The sequence below is a fragment of the Pseudomicrostroma glucosiphilum genome (assembly GCF_003144135.1).
Source record: "Pseudomicrostroma glucosiphilum strain MCA 4718 unplaced genomic scaffold BCV69scaffold_18, whole genome shotgun sequence".
NCBI lineage: Eukaryota > Fungi > Basidiomycota > Exobasidiomycetes > Microstromatales > Microstromataceae > Microstroma > Microstroma glucosiphilum.
The window spans coordinates 333,109-351,991 of NW_020289930.1; the positions used below are offsets into that span (position 1 = coordinate 333,109).

The 18,883-nt window shown below is 56.6% G+C and overlaps 7 protein-coding genes across 7 annotated transcripts; 4 read left to right on the forward strand and 3 right to left on the reverse strand.

The window, feature by feature from the left end:
• Positions 1-63: 63 nt before the first annotated feature.
• BCV69DRAFT_285442 (hypothetical protein) lies at positions 64-1,061 on the forward strand. Its single transcript, XM_025493392.1, has 3 exons — positions 64-287; positions 442-740; positions 814-1,061. The coding sequence occupies exons 1-2, from the start codon at positions 128-130 to the stop codon at positions 672-674; spliced, it is 393 nt and encodes a 130-aa protein (XP_025345309.1). The 5' UTR covers positions 64-127; the 3' UTR covers positions 675-740; positions 814-1,061.
• BCV69DRAFT_253399 (hypothetical protein) lies at positions 909-1,932 on the reverse strand (the record flags this gene model as incomplete). The annotated part of the gene is made up of 4 exons (XM_025490516.1): positions 909-1,076; positions 1,177-1,266; positions 1,386-1,513; positions 1,677-1,932. The coding sequence occupies 4 exons, from the start codon at positions 1,930-1,932 to the stop codon at positions 909-911; spliced, it is 642 nt and encodes a 213-aa protein (XP_025345310.1).
• A 511-nt stretch (positions 1,933-2,443) lies between these two features.
• Positions 2,444-4,600, reverse strand: BCV69DRAFT_86326 (hypothetical protein). Its single transcript, XM_025495585.1, has 2 exons — positions 4,284-4,600; positions 2,444-4,192 (listed from the first exon to the last, which is right to left on the reverse strand). Exons 1-2 carry the CDS (start codon positions 4,444-4,446, stop codon positions 2,700-2,702), a joined length of 1,656 nt encoding a protein of 551 aa, XP_025345311.1. The 5' UTR covers positions 4,447-4,600; the 3' UTR covers positions 2,444-2,699.
• A 98-nt stretch (positions 4,601-4,698) lies between these two features.
• On the forward strand, positions 4,699-7,447 carry BCV69DRAFT_264024 (Ku DNA-binding complex, Ku70 subunit). Its single transcript, XM_025490745.1, has 3 exons — positions 4,699-4,892; positions 4,986-5,165; positions 5,248-7,447. Exons 1-3 carry the CDS (start codon positions 4,812-4,814, stop codon positions 6,967-6,969), a joined length of 1,983 nt encoding a protein of 660 aa, XP_025345312.1. The 5' UTR covers positions 4,699-4,811; the 3' UTR covers positions 6,970-7,447.
• Positions 7,039-10,615, reverse strand: BCV69DRAFT_295545 (WD40 repeat-like protein). The gene is made up of 2 exons (XM_025493913.1): positions 10,245-10,615; positions 7,039-10,156 (listed from the first exon to the last, which is right to left on the reverse strand). Exons 1-2 carry the CDS (start codon positions 10,506-10,508, stop codon positions 7,163-7,165), a joined length of 3,258 nt encoding a protein of 1,085 aa, XP_025345313.1. The 5' UTR covers positions 10,509-10,615; the 3' UTR covers positions 7,039-7,162.
• Positions 10,616-10,913: 298 nt separating this feature from the next.
• On the forward strand, positions 10,914-12,735 carry BCV69DRAFT_253346 (sulfate adenylyltransferase; the record flags this gene model as incomplete). The annotated part of the gene is made up of 2 exons (XM_025490512.1): positions 10,914-11,110; positions 11,205-12,735. The coding sequence occupies 2 exons, from the start codon at positions 10,914-10,916 to the stop codon at positions 12,733-12,735; spliced, it is 1,728 nt and encodes a 575-aa protein (XP_025345314.1).
• A 1,859-nt stretch (positions 12,736-14,594) lies between these two features.
• On the forward strand, positions 14,595-18,062 carry BCV69DRAFT_236577 (calcium-translocating P-type ATPase; the record flags this gene model as incomplete). Its single annotated transcript, XM_025489925.1, has 1 exon — positions 14,595-18,062. A coding segment is annotated over one exon (3,468 nt), but the record flags the coding sequence as incomplete, so codon positions are not given.
• Between the last annotated feature and the right edge of the window lie 821 nt (positions 18,063-18,883).

The window sequence follows — 18,883 nt, forward strand, 5'->3', positions numbered from 1 at the left end:
AGCGAGCGCCTGGTGGAGACACGCACACCATATTCGAGGATCTTACCACTGCTCACTCCTGCCCTTGGACCCATCGCATCGCATCGTCTCACATTACATCGCATCGCATCTGATCGTCCAGCCCAGTATGGCAGACTCAAGCAAAGGTTCCACGGCCGCAGGACCCACTCAGCAACAGCAACAACAGCAGCAGCAGCAGACGAGCGCCCAGCAGGTCACCAGTAAGGATCTTCCCTCCTTGGGAGCATTGGATGAGGATGACGAGTTTGAGGAGTTTGAGGTCCAAGGTGAGTAGACGGGGGTCAGCATCGAGGGGACGATGGGGAGGATTGGTGCTGCCAAGCTCTTCTTCCTGAGTGAGGACACCATACTGACTCCTTCGTTTCCTCTGCTCCGCCTCTCCCGTCTCCCCGTCCCCTCTCACTCCTCACTCCTCACTAGACTGGGACGACGCCCACACCCTCTCCTCCGCAGCCAGCAAGTCCAGCAGTACCAGTAACTCTACAAATGCTCTAACAATGGCTGGTGGTGGCTCAGGCGGTTTTGGAAGTGGAGTTGATGGGAAAGATCAAAAGAATGCTGGAACGGGGGATCATCTTTGGGAGGATAATTGGGATGATGATGATAGGGAGGATGAGTGGAGTACGAGCTTGAAGGAGCATTTGGCTAGTTGAGAGGGAGGCACGAAGTCAGAGGTGTAGAGCATGAGGACCTTAATTGGTGAGGCTGATAGATCACAAGTGAGCACATACATGGTACTTTGGTATGGAACCAGTCCTCGCTGACTCTTCCCTCACCTCCTTGGTTGTCCAGCACATCTCAATAGCGCTTTCAAAATTCTATACGATTACAATGACAAAACAAACCACGGACCACCGTCAAACAGTTTCCTCGATCTCGTCTGCAGGTCAGAACCCCTTGTCCCTCCTACCACTCTTCACAGCGCTCCTCTGCGACTTGACCTTCTTCAGCTTGCCCTTCTCCCGAGCAATTAACCGCTGCACCTTCTCTTTCTGGAGCAGAGGGGTAGGGTTGATCAGATCGGCCGTTGCGTGCTGGTGAAGGTGGTCCAGAAGCTGCCGAAAGCCATGGGGCAAGTGTACAAGGGGATAGAGAAGAGCTTCATTAGAACGGGAGGCAAGACCACAAGTCCCTTCTCTGGGGCCCCTCGCTTACCTTCTCGATGGCATCGCTCAGGTTCCCTTCTTGTGTCCGCAGAGACTCGCTAGAGACGAGGAGACTGTGGCTCGCCTGGGTATAGTACGTCTGCGTCATTGCCCCGACCGATCAGTACAAAACACGGCTGTCAGCCCTGCTCCCTCTGTTTTGCCTTGGGATCCCCTCCGAAGAAACCGCTTTGGAAGATCCCCTCGCACCTCACTCACCGACTTCTCCACCAGCCTGCTCACCACCTCGCGTGGGATCGGTACAGGCAGAGGGGATTTGCCCGAGTCGAAGATGCTGGGTGAGGAGGCTGCCGCTAGGAGCAGACGCACATTGGCCTTTGTATTGACTAGTATGTGTGTGTCATGACGTGCCGAGAACGAGGAAGAGGAGGAGAGAAGAGGAAGAAAGAGGCGTATCCGCTGATCAGCTCAATTCTACTCTGATCTGCTGATCTTGACGACTCGCTTAACGCCAGCAGCAGCAGCAGCTGGCCCCTCAGCCCAACGCACCTTTATTGACGTTTTGTCCCCCCGGCCCCTGACTCCTACTGAAGCTCACATCGAAGATCTCCTTTGGCAAAGCACTCCTCGAGCTTCCGCCTCCACCCGTTCCGCCTCCTTTGGCAGAGGGTTGACTCCACTGAGCACGTCGCGATGCAAGGGCTTGGGACCAGGCACGCCGGACTTGCTGCGAGCGGGGCTCTTCGCTTTCACTTTCGCTTTCGCCGTCGGGAGCCGAGCCGGGGTGGGAATTGAGCTTGTGCATTGAGTAAAGGGAAGAGCTAGAGCTAGCACGGACGCAGCAAGAGGAAGAGAAGAGTCTGTAGAGTAATGAAGCAGCAGGTGGAGAGGTGGGGAGGTGTATCCGCCGCTGGTGCGAGGGCAGGGGGAGGTTGCATAGAGGTGTAGCCTCGCTCCTCCAGCTCCTTCTCGAGCTACCGCTAATATGTCCCTCCGCAAATTCACCAGATTTCCTCGTATATGAAGCAGAGCGACCATGGCCGCTGAGCATTGCCGCTCCTGCTCCTCCTCTTGGCTGCGAGGAGCATCGCGATGCCCGAGCCGGCTCTGCGACAGCTCCCCCTGCTGCTACCCCTCCTGCCCTAGCGCTCCCGCCACGCCTGGCGACTTGCCTCAGCATAGCCCCCGACGAGCTGGCTAAAAGGACGAACATGTCTCTCCCGACGTCAACGTCAATGAGAGACCGAGGGAGGGAGCGAGGGCGTTGAAAGGAGCTTTATTTCAACCCTAGGATGGAAGAAGGATCGTAGACACAAAGTGGGCCGCTTCCGTCTCGATGTCGGTCTCGGTGATTTTTCCCACTTCCGTCTGCTGGGCGAGTGGAGGGCGATCAAGGCATGAGCCAAGGGGCGATGCTGATGGCCATTATAGTATATCGAGCAGATTGAACAGATTGGATACGACCAATAAAGTGAAGGTGCTGGTATCGACTGGTGTAGACAGAGCCCCTGCACTCGACTTAACCCGGGTATAAAGTTTCTCTTTCTTGTCTCCCACTCCCACTTCCTTCTCTCAAATGCCCACCTCCTCCTGCACATCCAACAACATCTCATCATCGTCAAACAAGTCCAACCCCACTCCCTGCATCCCCAATTCCCTCAACTGCTCTTCCTCGTCCCGCTTGATCTGCTCCTTGACCATTCTAGAGACCTCATCGTTCTCCAGATCGAGCAGCGCGGGGTGTGGCTGGCGCTTGACCTTCATCTTTGCAGGGACGGAAGAAGGGAGCTTCGAGGTGCTTGCAGTGCTGGATAGACCTTGAGGCTTGACGCCGAGCGGTCGTGCGGGAGGCGGGACGCCTGGACGTGCTCGAGGTGCAAGCGAAGGGGAGGCTGTGCTTCCTGACCGAGACGTGGCCGGCTTGCCGCTGCTGGCTCGAGATACGGGAACAGGCCGGCCGTTCTCGCCTTGCGCAAGACGCGACGTTGGCTTGGTAGCGGCCGTGGAGCTCGACCTAACGGCAGCTGACCGAGGCTGGACAGATGACCTGATTGCGCCCGAGAGCTGAGAACCGGAGCGGTTTGTGACACCGACGGTAGGGCGAGTACCGCTATTCTGCGGACGGGTAGCGCTAGGAGATCCCAGACGAGCGGTTGAAGATGTGGCCATGCTTGACCCCATTCGAGATCCCTGTGCGACAGCCTTTGGACCTGCAACGGGGACCAGAATCTTCTGATCGGGGAAAGGCTCGTCTTCATCTGTGCTCTCTTCGTCCTTGTCATGGCGAGTATCTGCCAGAACGCCTTTCAGAGTAGCAGCCTGGATCTCTTCGGGGGGTGTAGGGGGCAGCTCTGCTGCAAGTCGAGGCGAAGGAGACCTTCTCACCCCAAGAAAATTGCTGTCCTTCATCATAGCTCCAAGTTCCGCCGCCTGCATGAGTCCTTCCAGAGCCTCTGGTCTCTCTTCAGGTAGAGCGCTCGAGCCCATAGAGGGCGGCATGTACTCGATTTCTGGGTACATCTCCTCCTCGGTCAGACCATCGGTCCAGTGCTGCTCTACCATTTCCTCCTGCAGCTGCTCAGGTGGCTCGACTCCGGCAGAGGCAAACCGTTGCGCATCTAGAATTTCTCCCATCTTCTGTTTCATCATGCCCTTTCTTCCCACATTTGCAGCCGGCGTCTCGAATGGCTGAGGTCCTCGTGCGCTGCCTATCGAGGGAATTTCAGTCCTCGCGCCGATTGATGTAGAAGCAGCTGGCGTTTGAGGTACAGCTGGCTTCTGACCCGACTTGAGTGGACTTGTTCCCGGCAAGCCTTTCTTCTTCGGGCTCTTCCCACCCTGTTGTCCTCCATCACCCGGCTGTTGGCGAGGAGCAAAGGGATTGGTCGACGCCATCTTGTTGTTGTTCGTCTTGTCTCCCAGCGCCGACCGGAGGCCGCCTAGACCCGCGCCTGGCGTCTTGGGTGCCATTGCCATTGGTCTCTTGGAGGATGGACCTGGAGTTGCTCCTCCTCCTTTCATGGGCGATGCTCCTCCGACATTCTTGAATAGCTTCTTTGGGCTTCCTGTGTACGTGATAGGGGGAGCGGATCGTACGATGGCGCTTTAGTCTCATGTGAAACCCTTAGCCCCGTGTGTGATCGACGGACTACTCACCCAATCCTTGCTCGCCATCTTCGTATTGTCCCTTCATGCGCTGCTTGCCAGCGGTGGTGAGACCGCCTTGCTTGATGGGGCTGGCGCGAGGTCTGTTCATCGAAGGACCTGGCGTCTGGCTCACGAGTGCATTCTCGTCGAAGCGAGATCGCGGTGCGAACATGGCTGGTGATGGGGCCGGGCGATGGCCGTGTGTCAAGTCGTGGTGACCGAGGTGGTCTACTGCTAGAGTATGGCTAAGTGAGACGAAGCAGATGCAGTGACGTTGTCTGGGCTACGAGTGGTAAATGATATGAAACAGGAAGGTGATGGTCATGGTTCGGCGGCAGTGACTTATGTCGAATCGCGTCTGAGTCGAATCTCGACGCAACACCGCGAGGCCACTTCCGCTTCCGCTTCCGCTTCCACCTCGCCTCTCCTCCCTGTGACCCCAGTACCAAGTTTACGAGGTGGATGTATGCGCATACTGTGGATGCCATGGCTTGAGAGCATAAAAGCACTCACAAGCTGATCACAAGTCACACCGCAATGGCAGAAAAGGGCAACGGCGGGTACAGGGGCAATGAGGGCAATCAGGACGATGACGAGGAGGACCTCATGTCCTGGGAGGTGAGTGGAGTAGAAGAGTGGTAGCAGCACAGCATCGCCCCTCCTCCACGCGATACTCACAGTATGCCCGTCTCTCTGCTCAAATTACTTCAGGCTCCCAACTACAAGGATACGTGCTTGTGGCTCATAGACAATGGCGAGTCGATGCACGAAATCGACCCAGACAGCGGCAAGAGCTACGTACACCGCGCCATCGAAGTGGCGTGTGCAATGATGGAGCACAAGCTCATCAAGAGTCCACATGATCGCATAGGTATACTGCTATTCAATACGGTGAGTACAGCCCTACTGTGATGATAGCATGACTGAGTATAGAGTTAGCTGAACGACCAAATCTGCCCTCCGCCCCTCTCAGCGCGACACACAGGTGCCCGTAGAGGGAAAGAAGATGACATACCATGGCTGCTACGCCATTGCTCCTATTGAGCAAGTAGGCGTGCCACCCGTGGTCAACCTGCGTGATGACATCGCAGACGCTATACGCGATGGTACGTCGACCTACTGGAAGGAACGCTACCCCATCGACCAAGGCCAAGTGCGTATACACTACGCCCTCGGCAATGCAGAGAGCATGCTCAATTCGGCGGGCAAGACTGGGTCTCGCCGCATCTTCTTTGTCACCAACAACGACGACCCATATCGAGGACGAAGCGCAAAGGGAAAGTTGCAGAAGAATGCACTAGAGAAGATCAAGGAGATGAGGAGGCGGGGCATCGAATTCGAGGCCTTCCTCATCAGCACGCCCGGCAAGCCTTTCTCGACAGATCTCTTCTATGCTGACCTCTTCCAGGCCTATGACGATCAGACAGAGATGATGAGGTCCGACCAGAGCTTGACGGGGGGCAACGATGCCTCTACCGTGCGCAAGTCCAACTGGAATGCATTTGAGAAGTTTGACGACCTGGAGAAGGATGCAGGGTCAAAGGAGATGCCCAAGCGCGTCGTCTTCCGTGTGGGAATGGAGCTGGCGGACGGTCTCACCATCGGCGTGGCAGGCTACAACACTGTTAGCAAGCTCACAAAAGGCAATCCTGTCAAGGTTTACCGAGAGGACGAGGACTCGATCTGGCGTGAGGTCATAGCAGAGAGCCATCTACAGTGTAGAGAGACCGGGGCACTGCTCAACCCAGCAACGCAAGTGTACCATGCCTTCAGTCTCGGCTTCGACACTACGCCCCGCAACGTGGTTCGCTTCTCACCCGAGGAGATCAACGACCTGAAAACGTCCGGCTTGAAGCCTGGCCTCAAAGTTCTAGGATTCAAGGATCGTTCCGTCCTTAGATTCTGGGAGAATGTCAAACATGCCATCTTCATCTTCCCGACTGAAGCAGAGTACCTCGGTTCTCAACGCGCCTTTGCCGCCTTGCTCAAAGCTATGATCTCAAAGGACAAGATGGCCATTGGAGTCTTTATGCCTCGAGACAATTCCATTCCAGAATTTGTCGCAATCCTACCACAGGCAGAGGAGCGCAATGAAGAAGGCATGCAAGTCGAGCCACCGGGGATGTACCTCATCCCTTTACCCTTTGCAGACGACATCCGTGAGATGCCCGATGAATATTCCTCCAATCTACAGGCCAGTACAGAGCAAGTGGAAGCAGCAGCTAGGATCGTCAAGAGTTACACCCGAAATGCTGCCTTCAATCCAGACTTTTTCCCCAATCCCGCCCTGACACACCACCACGAGGCGCTCAAGGCAGTAGCATTTGGAGTGGACATTAAGCAACCCGTGGACAGGACACTGCCGGATTATGAGGGTATTGCGAAGCGTGCTGGACCACTCGTAGATGCATGGGATGAGCTCTGCACCAAAGATCAGCGACTCACCGCCTCTGCCTCGGCCGGGGGTATTGAGCTAAGCGACAAGAAGCGTGCACCAGTGTATGACGCGAGTGCCGAGGAAGAAGCATTGAACCTGCACGCTAAAGGTCAATTGGACAAGAAGACGCTCGAATGGCTCAAGATTGCCTTGGACTATTATCGACTGCCCAAGAGTGGTAAAAAGGCTGAGCTTGTAGAGAGGATGGCCTTGCATTTGGATAAAGTCATGGCGCTTAAGCAGGGGAGGGGACAATGAGTGAGGCGAAGAGTCTTTCGAGGCGGAAGGTGTATAGTGCCAGATCCATACAGGTCAGATGGACAGTGTAGTGTAATGTAGCGCCAGACGGGCGTAGAATTTAAAGTTGGGTTGAATTGACTAGCAGATGACAATGACTCGGGCGAAACTTCGCCTCTGTGTCCGGTGTCCATCCGGCCATCATCGGATGCCTTTACTCCTCATCATCGCTCCGTAAGCTACGTCCACTATCAACGCTCATCCCGTCATCCATCTCCGCTTCTCCTTCTGAATCCTCTAGATCCTCCCCGCCAGGAGCTTCTAAACTTTCTTCGGAGCCCATCTCACTGTCACTCTCGCTCTCACTGTCACTCTCACTCCCACTGTCGTCCGCCTCGCCATTCATCAGAGCGTCCTGCTCTTCCATTTCCCCCTTGACCGCATCTCCACCCTGATCAGCATCAGCAAGGGCGTCTCCCATAAGCCTGACAGTGTACTCGAGGATACTAGCTTCGACCAATGTTCGCTCCGCACGCGCATAGTGTCGCTCGCTATAAGGAATCAATCCTTCCAAAAGCTGAGGCAGTGTGGTGCTTCCCACGCTCGCTCTACTGCCATTCTTCTTCTTTCCAGCACCGGAAGCTGTGCCTGCGCCTTGAAGACCCTCGAGGAGAGCAGAGGAAGGTTGTGCCTCGAATGCTTGGATGATCTGCTTTGAGGTATAGCTGCGCAGCACCACGTGCAGTAGCGCCTGAGCCAGTGCGCTAGAGCGGGAAGATGCATTCCAGGTACGAATGTAGAAGAGTAGAGTGCGCAGAAGCGGCAGAGGCAGGGTAGCCAGGACTTGATCCACCGAGGCTAGGCCGGTGATCGATTCGGCGTCGGCGTCGATGACTGCGCTTGTGCTGGACGAAGCGGGGAGAGTACCGTTGGATAGAGCGAGGGAGAGGAGACGAGTCGTGCTGTCTTCCCCACCGACGCCGCGGCTCTTGCGTGCGTCCCTATTGCGAGCCACGACACCGAAGAGACCGAGCAATCTCTTGGGCTGTCCCTCGGCGAGACACAGGAGGATAGCCTCCCTGTAGTCTTCGGCGAGAACCAAGTTCTCGAAGCGCTGCTCACGTTGCACGCCTACCTCTCGCTCCACCTGCTTCTCCTGCTCTCGCTCCGCAGTCACGTCGCGCCAGAATCGCACACATCCATCACCACCGACAGTGGCGATGCCCTCGCCATTGGCAAAGGAGGCGACAGACCAGAGACGTTGCTCTTCTCCTGCTGGGGCATCCGGCGAGCCCTCCAGCGTGGCAAGACACTCCTCGTCGCGGACACTCCACAACTTGACCAATCCATCGGCTCCACAGGTAAGGAGCTGGGTGCCTCTAGACCCACGCAGGAAGGCACCCTTGAGGACCGAGTGCGAGTGTCCCTCGTAGGTCTTGACACAGCTGAGGTCCTTGAGCGACCACAGTTTCACGGTCCGGTCTCCCGAGGTGGTGAAGAGTGCTGCGTCTACAGGCGAGAAGCCGACGGACCACACACCGCGCTTGTGACCCTTGAGCGTGGCGAGTGGTGTCAGCTTTGCGACTGCCGTCTGGTTATTGGCCTTGGAGGGAGGTGAAAAGGAGAGTGTGAAGAGCTTCGAAGTGCGGTCTTGCGATGCAGTGACAAGCATCGAGTCGTTTGGTGCTACTTGGATTGCATTGATAGCCTTTTCGTGCACTTTCAGTGTGACCAAGCTGCGCAGGCGCACCGGGCTTCCCGAAGAGGCGTCTGGCGTTGTAGATAGTGTGGAGAGGTCCCAGACCTTGACTGTACGATCTTGACTTGCCGTCACCATGAAGTTCGCCCCAGCTCCCCCCTCACGACTGCTCTTCTTGGAGAAGCAGATGGCTCCGACGCTCTCTGCATGTCCCTCAGCAACGGCTACACACTTCCACTCTTGCTCACTGACCGAGTACGCCCAGACTCGAGCGGTACGATCCTTGGAACCACTGGCTAGGAGATCACCGTTAGGGGACGAGTCAATGCAGAGGACAACGTCTGTATGACCCGGCTCAGAGTTTTCAGCAGGGAGGAGGTCTACGCTGCCGGCTGGCAGTGTGCTCCCTGCTGCCTCACTTCCTGTCGCGCCCCTTGCAAGCCGAGGAAGAGGGTAGATACGAATTGCAGATGAGTTCGTGGCAACAGCCATCTGAGTCTGGTGCTCAGTGTTGCCGAGGATTGCAAGATCAACAGCTTCATCGTTGAAGCCAATGATCTGCCTCACTCGCGAAAGCGCAGGTCTCTCAGCCTCGAAGCCAGCAGTCCTAAATACGATTCGAGAATCCGCGTGCAAGGAGATCAATCTCGGCTCAGCCCCGCTGGTCTGACGTTGTAGGTGATGAACACCCACAACGCCTTGCAGGTCTTCTTCGTCTCCCGCATCCTGATCGCCCTTGTAAGAGTCCTTAGCCCATCGTCCGCGAGGCTGCACAGATTGTACGCTGCCAGAAGTGAAGGACCAGATGCGAAGTTCTGATGAGGTTCCACCAGTGTAGAAGGCGTCTCCGGCATCGTCCAAGAAGCCACAGGCCTCCACTCCTTCGCCTACGGAGAGGGTCTCTCTTAGTGTCCACTGTGGGGGAGAGCTTGTGCGGTCTTTGCTCTTCTTGCTGTCCCGCGACCTGATCGCTTCCCATAGGCAGACGGTCTTGTCTCGAGCTCCGCTGATCATTCTTGTTCCCTCGCGATTGACGTCGAGTCCTCTCACTACGCTAACATGGCCTGCGAGAGTAGCCAATGGCTTCTGTGCGCCCTGCTTTGGCCGATCGTTGAGGTCCCATACTCTCACCCTGCCATCGACGGACGAGGTCATGAGGTTGGACCTGACCTTTCCTGCTCCCCCACCAAGATCCAAGTCGAATGCGATGGCGCTGACGATGCCTCCGTGACCCCGGAGGACGTGGGTTACGAACCCCCCCTGAATGTCCCAGATCTTGACGACACCATCTGCACTACCTGTGGCTAGAAGTGTGCCAGTAGAGTCGGTGGTGGAGATGGCTACCGGTGCATCGTGGGACCGAGGCGTGGAGCGGACAAGGTCTGCCTTGAAGGTAGGGCTGAAAGATTGGATGAGGTAGGTGAAGAGGGTGCTTGTTGCTGCCCGCGTTGTGACGCAGAGGTGGGATGAAGAAGGAGTGATGCAGATGGAAGAGATGTCTTCGCCGTCCTGAAGGGAGAGAGATAGACAGGGGAGGTCTAATGTCAGCCTTGGCCGTCAAGAGCAATGGCACAATCAGATGCTCTTAGCCACTTACTGGCTGTATCCGCTCCACTACTACACCTGTACCCTGCGACAAGTCTGTACACAAGACCTCGTCATCGATGGCCGTAAATAGGAAGCGCCCATCGGAGGTGATGGCAGTGGGGCCAGACCCGGTGAAGAAGGGCTCGATGGTGGAGAGGGCATCGTATGCAGTCCTCTTGATGGGCGGCGCAGGAGCTGCTCCTCCTCCTGCTGCCGTCTTGGGCCGCGATGGTCCTGCCACGGCAGACGAGGGTGTATAAGATGCCTCTGGCATCGTCACTGAGTGACTGTCTTCTGTCACTGAGATGCTGACTGCGATGAAGGCTTGGTGATGCTGGTGGTATGATGGTGCTGCTTCTGCTTCTGCTGCTCCTCGTCGCCTCACTGCGAAGAAGCTTTTGGCGGCAGAGCCAAATTCTCAAAATGTCAGTCCGGCGCACGAAGGGGGAGGAGGCAATGCCGCGGGCCAACTCTCTCCCGTTCCGTCCGGGTCAAGACCCCGAAGCAGAGCAGAGCACGCCATCAGCCACTTCTTCCCGGTGGAGGGCGGTGGATCGAATTCGGGGTGCAGCAGAAGTTCCCGCTCCAGCCGACATGCCGTCTTTTTCGCGCTACTCAACACCCTCTCACTTCTTCCTATCCCATCACCTCCCCCCGTCACCTTCACAACTACCACATCATGGCAAACTCTCCTCACGGTGGTGTCCTCAAGGACCTCAATGTCCGCGATGCCCCCATTGCCGCACAGCTCCTCGCAGAGGCCAGCACCTTGCCAGACATTGTCCTCACCGAGCGACAGCTATGTGACTTGGAGCTGATCCAGAATGGTGGCTTCTCACCTCTGGAGGGTTTCTTGGGTGAGGCCGACTACAGAAGGTGAGCAGGGAGCGTGGAAAGCACATCTGCAAAAGTCGGCTCTCGCACAGAAGTTGCTCACCCTGTGATGTCTCACTTCTCTTCTGCGTTCCAGTGTCTGCACAGACATGCGTCTGGCCAACGGCGGTGCTCTCTGGCCCATGCCCATCACCCTCGATGTCTCCAAGGAGCAGGTACAGCAGCTCGGTCTCCAGTCTGGCGCCCGTGTCGTCCTCCGAGACCCTCGTGACGACAACGCCCTCGCCATCCTGACCGTGTCCGATATCTTCCCCGTCGACAAGGCCTTTGAGGCAGAGCACGTCTTTGGAGCCAACGACCCTGCCCACCCTTCCGTCACCTACCTGATCAAGAACGTCAAGGACTTCTACGTCGGTGGTAACATTCAGGCCATCTCCAAGCCTCAGTACTACGACTACGTCGCCCTACGATTCACCCCCGCCGAGCTCAGGCAGCACTTTGCCAAGGTCGCATGGCGCAAGGTTGTCGCTTTCCAGACCAGGAACCCCATGCACAGGGCTCACCGTGAGCTCACTGTTCGAGCTGCCCGCCAGAGGCAAGCCAATGTTCTCATCCACCCCGTCGTTGGTATGACCAAGCCGGGAGACGTTGACCACTACACCCGTGTCCGCGTCTACGCTTCCCTCATGCCTCGGTATCCCAACGGTATGGCCCACCTGGCTCTGCTTCCTCTCGCCATGAGGATGGGTGGTCCCAAGGAGGCCGTCTGGCACGCCATCATCAGGAAGAACTTTGGTGTCACCCACTTCATCGTCGGTCGTGACCACGCTGGACCTGGAAAGAACTCGCAAGGAAAGGACTTCTACGGTCCCTACGATGCTCAGGAGCTCGTGACAAAGTACACTGCCGAGCTGGGTATCGAGATGGTTCCCTTCCAGCAGATGACATACCTGCCTTCCACCGACGAGTACCAGCCCGCCGACGAGGTCACCCCCGGCACACAGACTCTGGACATTAGCGGTACTGAGCTGCGAAGGAGGCTGAAGAGCGGTGCTCCTATCCCCGACTGGTTCTCATACGAGTCGGTTGTCAAGACGCTGCGAGAGTCGTATCCTCCCAAGGCCTCGCAGGGCTTCACCATCTTCTTCACCGGTCTCTACGGTTCTGGCAAGGACGATGTGGCCAAGGCTCTGCAGACTCGCCTGAACGAGCAGGGTGGACGCTCCGTCTCTCTGCTTCTCGGTGAGACTGTCCGATCTGAGCTCTCTGCCGAGCTTGGCTTCTCGCCCGAGGACCGTCACAAGAACATTCAGCGAATCGCCTTTGTTGCCGCTGAGCTCACCCGAGCTGGCGCAGCTACCCTCGTAGCTCCCATTGCCCCTTATGCCGCCTCGCGAGCTGCCGCCAGGCAACTCATCAACTCCACTGGTGGCTCCGGAAACTTCTTCCTGGTTCACATCTCTACTCCTCTCGAGGTGTGTGAGAAGCATGACCGAAAGGGTGTGTACAAGAAGGCTCGTGCGGGAGAGATTCAGAACTTTACCGGTGTCAGCGACAAGTACGAGGAGCCTACGGATGCCGATGCTACTTTCGACCTGAGCAAGGTGACTGTGGCTGAGGCTACACACGGATGTGTACTGCTCCTCGAGGCTGCTGGACTGGTCTGAGGGTTAGAAGAGCAGAAGTAGAGGGAGGGAGGGATTGACACGTCTTGTTACTATAGACTTATCCTCCAGTCCGGTTAATCGCCCACAAAATTGCGTCTGATTGCAGTGGTAGAGCTCCTTTGATACACTACATGCAATGCATTTCCACTCGCTTGCCAGAGTACGTATTCTTTGTTGTCTACCTCTCTGGCCTCTGATCCTAGCAACAGAGACGGCAGTGAACAGCTTTCCCCGATGATTCATCGCCTCGAGTGATCCCTCGAGCTTTGAGCATTTCACTGATCATCCTTGTCAAGTTTTGCCCCGTTTCGTTTGATTGTTCATCAGCATCAGCATTGCATTCAGTATCAGCATTTCCAGAATTGCTTGGCGAGAACAAGGCTTGGCCCCCCTTCCCTACAAGCATATACCCGCGGTAAGAACTACTTGCGTATCTAAAGGCACGTTCGCTCCTTCTCCCCCTTTCATACGAGCTTTCAAGGCCCCAGCATTCGCCCACCGCTCATCTTTCATGGCGGTGCTCCACCTCCCTTTTCCCTTCCTCCTTCTCCTTGCACCTTCTCTTATGAGGTTCTAGCGGGGTGAGGATTGGGGGAGAGGAGCCAGCGCCCCCCCCGCACCCTGCACCCACACCTATACCGCACAGCCAAAGGGCCAAGAGAAATTGCCAAGCCTCGATCGCGCGCATCGGAGTTGTAAGCTGTGCTCTGCTTTGCTTTGCCTTTGCCTTTGCACCCTGTACCGGAGGGAGGTCTTGAGGGTCTTCTGGTGCCCTTGCCCCGTCCTCAGCTGCTAGACCGGGCTGTTTCTACGTCTGACGTGAGGTCATCCTTGAGAAGAGAGACTCGAGAAGGATAATGGCGTTGTGCTTGGCGTTTTCCTTCTAGCTAGACTTTGGGTGTATTTTGGTAACAGGGGGTTGGCTGAGGGAAGACTAGACTAGGCGTGTGCCTTTGCTCCTGTGCCGCGCGCACGTTTGGTTGCGCCTTGCCTATGCGTCCAGGCTGTGTGAAGGGACAGAGGGACGGGGAGGCGTGGCTGGGCTGGGCGGGACGCGAGATGCGTCTGAGCGGCTTGTAATTTTGGGCACAACGGCAGGGCACAGAGGCAAGGCCTGACCTGACCCACCCACGCTCACGCTCACGCCCTTTGCCGTTGCTCCTTGGTGCGACGGTATGGAGGCTGTGTGATCAAAGGGCTTCGTTGCACTTGGCGCACATTTGCCCTGCCTTGCCCTTCTAGACTTCCTCTTGTCTTTGCGGCTGAATCCTCCATTCCTTCCTTATAACCAAAGGTGCAAAGCCAACATCCTCGACGACGACGTCCTTTCTCGACTTGATTTCCTTCCGGCCCGTGCCTATCTCGGTGCCTGTTACATTACGCTGCCCCTCCCCCCCTCTTTCGCCCCTGTTACCGTGAAAGGACAGGAGTGGTCAGCAAGTACCTCCTCTTCCCTACATCGCCACTGATCAACCACAATACTCAGCCACGACGACGACGACGACTCGCACGACATCCGCACCTCACCGCCCGCCGCAAAGGCAATGGCATCCAACGCAGCCCTTGCTCCACTGAGCGCTGCTCCGCCCCTCAGCGACACACAGGTCGATCAGGCGGATCCTCACAGTCCAATCGCATCCACCTCTTCCGCCTCTGGACATAATGCAGAGCAGCAGCAGGCAAGGCGGTACGCTCCCTCTACCGAGGCAACACCCGTGAATCACCTCGATGCATCTGTATCCGCCGCACCTTCCTCCTCTGCTGCAAGCAACCAGAAGCGGGATCACACTGCTTCTTCTTCTTCTGCCGCTACCAAGCACCCCTCGGAAGCAAACGCTGAAAAGCCCTCCTTCTGGTCCAAATTCAAGTTTGGCGGTGGCGGTCGAGCTGCTCGAGTGGATGCTGCCACAAAGGCTCGCGAACAGGAGATTGAACGACAGGCCAATGCCGATCCGGCTCCCTTCCGGTATAGACCCTACAACTTGGGGGAACTGGTGGATCCAAAGTCGGTAGAGCAGCTAAAGAAGATGGGAGGAGTCCACGCTATCATCTCTGGTCTGGGCACACATCCCGAAAAGGGACTGGACCTACCTACCAAGGTCGATGCATCCTCTGGTAGCAAGGTGCATGACATTGAATCTGGCACTGGAGACTCCTCGCCCGATTACTACGTCTATGCTGGCACGCCATCTGATGTTCCCGCTCCCGTCATTGCGCCCAGGGATGAGCGCGAGCGCGTCTATGGTCGTAATGTGCTGCCAGTCAAGAAGGCTAAGCCGCTCTGGCTAATGATGTGGCACGCCCTCGCCGACAAGATCCTCATCATCCTGCTCATTGCCGCCGTCGTATCTCTAGCCCTAGGGTTCTACACCGACTTTGGAGCCCCTCCAGAATACACACCATGTGCAAATCCTGAGCCAGGGCGCGATGGGTGCAAGGCCGCCCCCGTCGATTGGGTCGAGGGTCTGGCCATTCTCATTGCCGTTGCCGTCGTCGTCAGTGTCGGCTCCATCAACGATTATGGCAAGGAAAGGCAAATGCAGAAGCTCAATGCCCAGAAGAATGAGCGAGATGTCCGTGTCATTCGACGAGGCTCTCCTGCTCTGATGAGCGTTCACGATGTCCAGGTCGGTGATGTGCTGCAGATTGAGCCTGGAGAAATCATTCCCGCCGATGGTATCTTCTTGCGAGGCCACAATGTCAAGTGCGACGAGTCTGGCGCTACTGGCGAAAGTGACTTGATCCGAAAGGCCACCTACGAGGAGTGCTTGGCAGACTGGGAAGCCAATCAGAAGTCCCTCGATGCCGCTGGACAGTCCGGTGCACCCGCCAAGTCGCCCAAGCGAGACCCATTCCTCATCTCTGGTTCTCGGGTGCAGGAGGGTGTAGGAGAGTACCTCGTCACTTCTGTCGGTGTCACCTCCTTCAACGGTAAACTCATGATGTCACTTCACGGCGAAGCCGAGGACACACCGTTGCAGGCCAAGCTCAACCATCTCGCTGGAGTCATTGCCAAGCTTGCCACCACTGCCGGATTCACCCTCTTTGTCGTTCTCTTCATCCGATTCCTCGCGCAGCTCCCGAACTCACGGCTCACCCCCGATGAGAAGGGTCAGAGGTTCATCTCCGTCCTCATCTTAGCCGTCACCGTCATCGTCGTCGCTGTGCCGGAAGGTCTGCCCTTGGCCGTCACACTCGCACTGGCTTTCGCCACCAAGAGAATGGCCAAGCAAAACTTGCTCGTTCGACTGCTCGGGAGTTGTGAGACCATGGGAGCCTGCCAGGTCATCTGCACCGATAAGACTGGTACCCTCACTCTCAACTCTATGAGCGTCGTCGCTGGGTCTGCCGGAATCCATTGCAAGTTCGTTGCCGATCTTCAGGAGCATGAGCATCGAGTCATGTCTGGCAAGGATGAACAGGCTGCTGCTTCGACTGGAAAGGACTACTCCATTGACCAGATGACACTTGGCGAGCGAGTGCAGGGGCCTCTCCGGGAGCTCTGGAACGATAGCATTGCAATCAGCTCGACTGCTTTCGAAGAACGCAAGGAGGACGAAGAGGCAGCAAAGGGTAAGGCCGGCTCTACAATGGCAAAGATCAAAGCTTCTTTGGGAATCAAGGTCAAGAAGGCTCATGTCAAGACTGGTGCTGCCGGAAAGCCCTTGACTGCCTTTGTCGGTTCCAAAACCGAGACTGCTCTGCTGCAATTTGCCAAGGACCTTGGGTGGGAAGACTACCGAGCTCGACGCAGGATCGTTGAGACGATTGAGAGCTACCCATTCAGCTCCGAGAGAAAGGCCATGGCCGTAGTCGTCAAGAAGCCCAATGGCGGTGCTCGGATCTACGTCAAGGGAGCCTCGGAAGTCATCTCTGCCCTCTGCACTAATGTGGTCAACATGCCCGTTGCAAGCCACGATGGACCTGTGTCCGAGATCGAGATCAGCCAAATCACCTCAGAGGACAGAGACAACATCGAGAGGACCATTATGTTCTACGCTTCGCAGTCTCTCAGGACCCTCAGTCTGGCCTACAAGGACTTTGAGCAGTGGCCACCCGCTGGCGCCACTTTTGTCACGCAACAGGGCGATGATAACGATGGTGCCCAAGAGGTCGACTACTTTTCCATTGCCAAGGAGCTCAATCTGCTTTCTATCGTCGCCATTGAAGACCCTCTGAGGCCTCATGTCAGGCAGGCGGTATCCGACGCTGCTACTGCTGGTCTGCGGACCATCATGGTCACTGGTGATAACAGTCTGACTGCCAAGAGTATCGCCATCCAATGTGGAATCTACGACCCCGCTATCCTCCCTGCTCAGGTGATCATGGAAGGTCCTGTCTTCCGCAAGCTCAACGATGAAGATCTACGCACCGTTGTCCCTCATCTGGCTGTCCTCGCGCGATGCTCGCCGACTGACAAGCAGAAGCTGGTTAACACCCTCAAGGGCATGGGCGACATTGTCGCTGTCACTGGAGATGGTGCCAATGACGCTGCTGCTCTCAAGGCTGCCAATGTTGGATTCTCTATGGGCATCACCGGTACTGAAATTGCCAAGGAAGCTTCGGACATCATCCTCCTCGATGATCGATTCTCCAGTATCGTCACTGCTTTGATGTGGGGACGATGTGTCCGAGATGCGGTCAGGAAGTTCCTGCAGTTCCAGCTCAGTGTCAATGTCGGAGCTGTGGCAATTACCTTTATCACTGCCGTTGCCAGCACGGATGGTCACTCTGCGCTGGGAGCTGTCCAGCTGCTGTGGATCAACCTGATCATGGACACTCTCGCTGCCCTTGCCCTGGCTACGGATCCTGCTACGCCTGCTCTCCTGCACCGGGCTCCAGAGCGGCCCAATAGCGCCTTGATCTCGACGCAGATGTGGCTGAACATCGTCGGTCAAGCCATTTACCAGATGATCGTCGTCCTTGTCCTCAACTTTGCCGGCACTAGCATTCTCGGTTTGGAGGACGAGCTACCGAATGTCGCTCAAGTACGAGTATCTGCACTGTGCTTCAACACCTACGTCTGGTGTCAGTTGTTCAATCAGATCAATGCCCGTCGTCTGGACCGTGGTCTCAACGTCTTTGAAGGCTTCTTCAAGAATGCCTGGTTCATCGGTATCCTAGCCATCGAAGTCGGCGCTCAAGTCCTGATCATGTTCGTTGGCGGTGCGGCCTTTTCAGTCACCCGTCTCCCCGGAACTTACTGGGCCATCTCCATTGTCGCCGGTGCGATCAGCATGCCCCTCGCAGCACTCATCAAGCTCCTTCCTACACCCTACATCGACCGTAAACTCATCAACCTCGGTCTTATGCCCGATCCGCACGCAGCCATCTACAATGGTCCTGACTTTAAAGATGCTCAGGAGAAGTTGCGCGGTCAACACTGGACTGAGCCCAAGCTCGAGGGACTGGCAGAAGAATTGGACCTTTACCCTTTTGCTCGTTCTGGGGGAATGAGGGGAAAGAGGTTTGGAATGCTCAAGAGTGGATGGAAACATCCGATGCAGACGATGCGTGAGCAGCAGGACTTGATGCGTTTAAGGCGGCAGGTACAGGCACAGCGCGAGGCAGAGCAGAGTGAAAAGCGACACATTGGTCCTTCTTCCTCCTCTCCCTCGCATGGGGCATCTGGGAGCGTTCAGACCTCATGGGGTAGTCAAGCATCCCGCTTCGGTGTCCTCATGCCTGGACTGAGCATCGCGGGCGTGGCGGGAGCGTGGAGACCACAGGAGGCAACGCCTAATGGCGCACCGCAGCGGACAGCTACGCTGGCTGATCCGGCTGGTGGAGAACCACCGGCCGAGGCGTGGAGGTTGGTCAAGAGGGGGACGAACCTCTAGACGCGAGCGAGCGAGCGAGCGCGCTCTTCGACAGCTTCGCCACTACTTTTTCGTCCTTATTCTTCTTGCTTGTTCATAAGCTTTCCATCCCCCACCCACCTCTATCATACGACGCTCCTTATACAGTACTCCTCCCTCCTCTCCTTCCCCCTCCCCTTTTATATACACACACACGTACATACCGCCCCCAAACCCCACCCCCCTCCCGCCTTGCCGCCTTCCCTTTCTTCTTCACTGTTTCTTCTTGTAGATAGCCATCCCATCCACCCACCCACCTACCTACCTACCCACCCGCTTTCTTTTCTTGC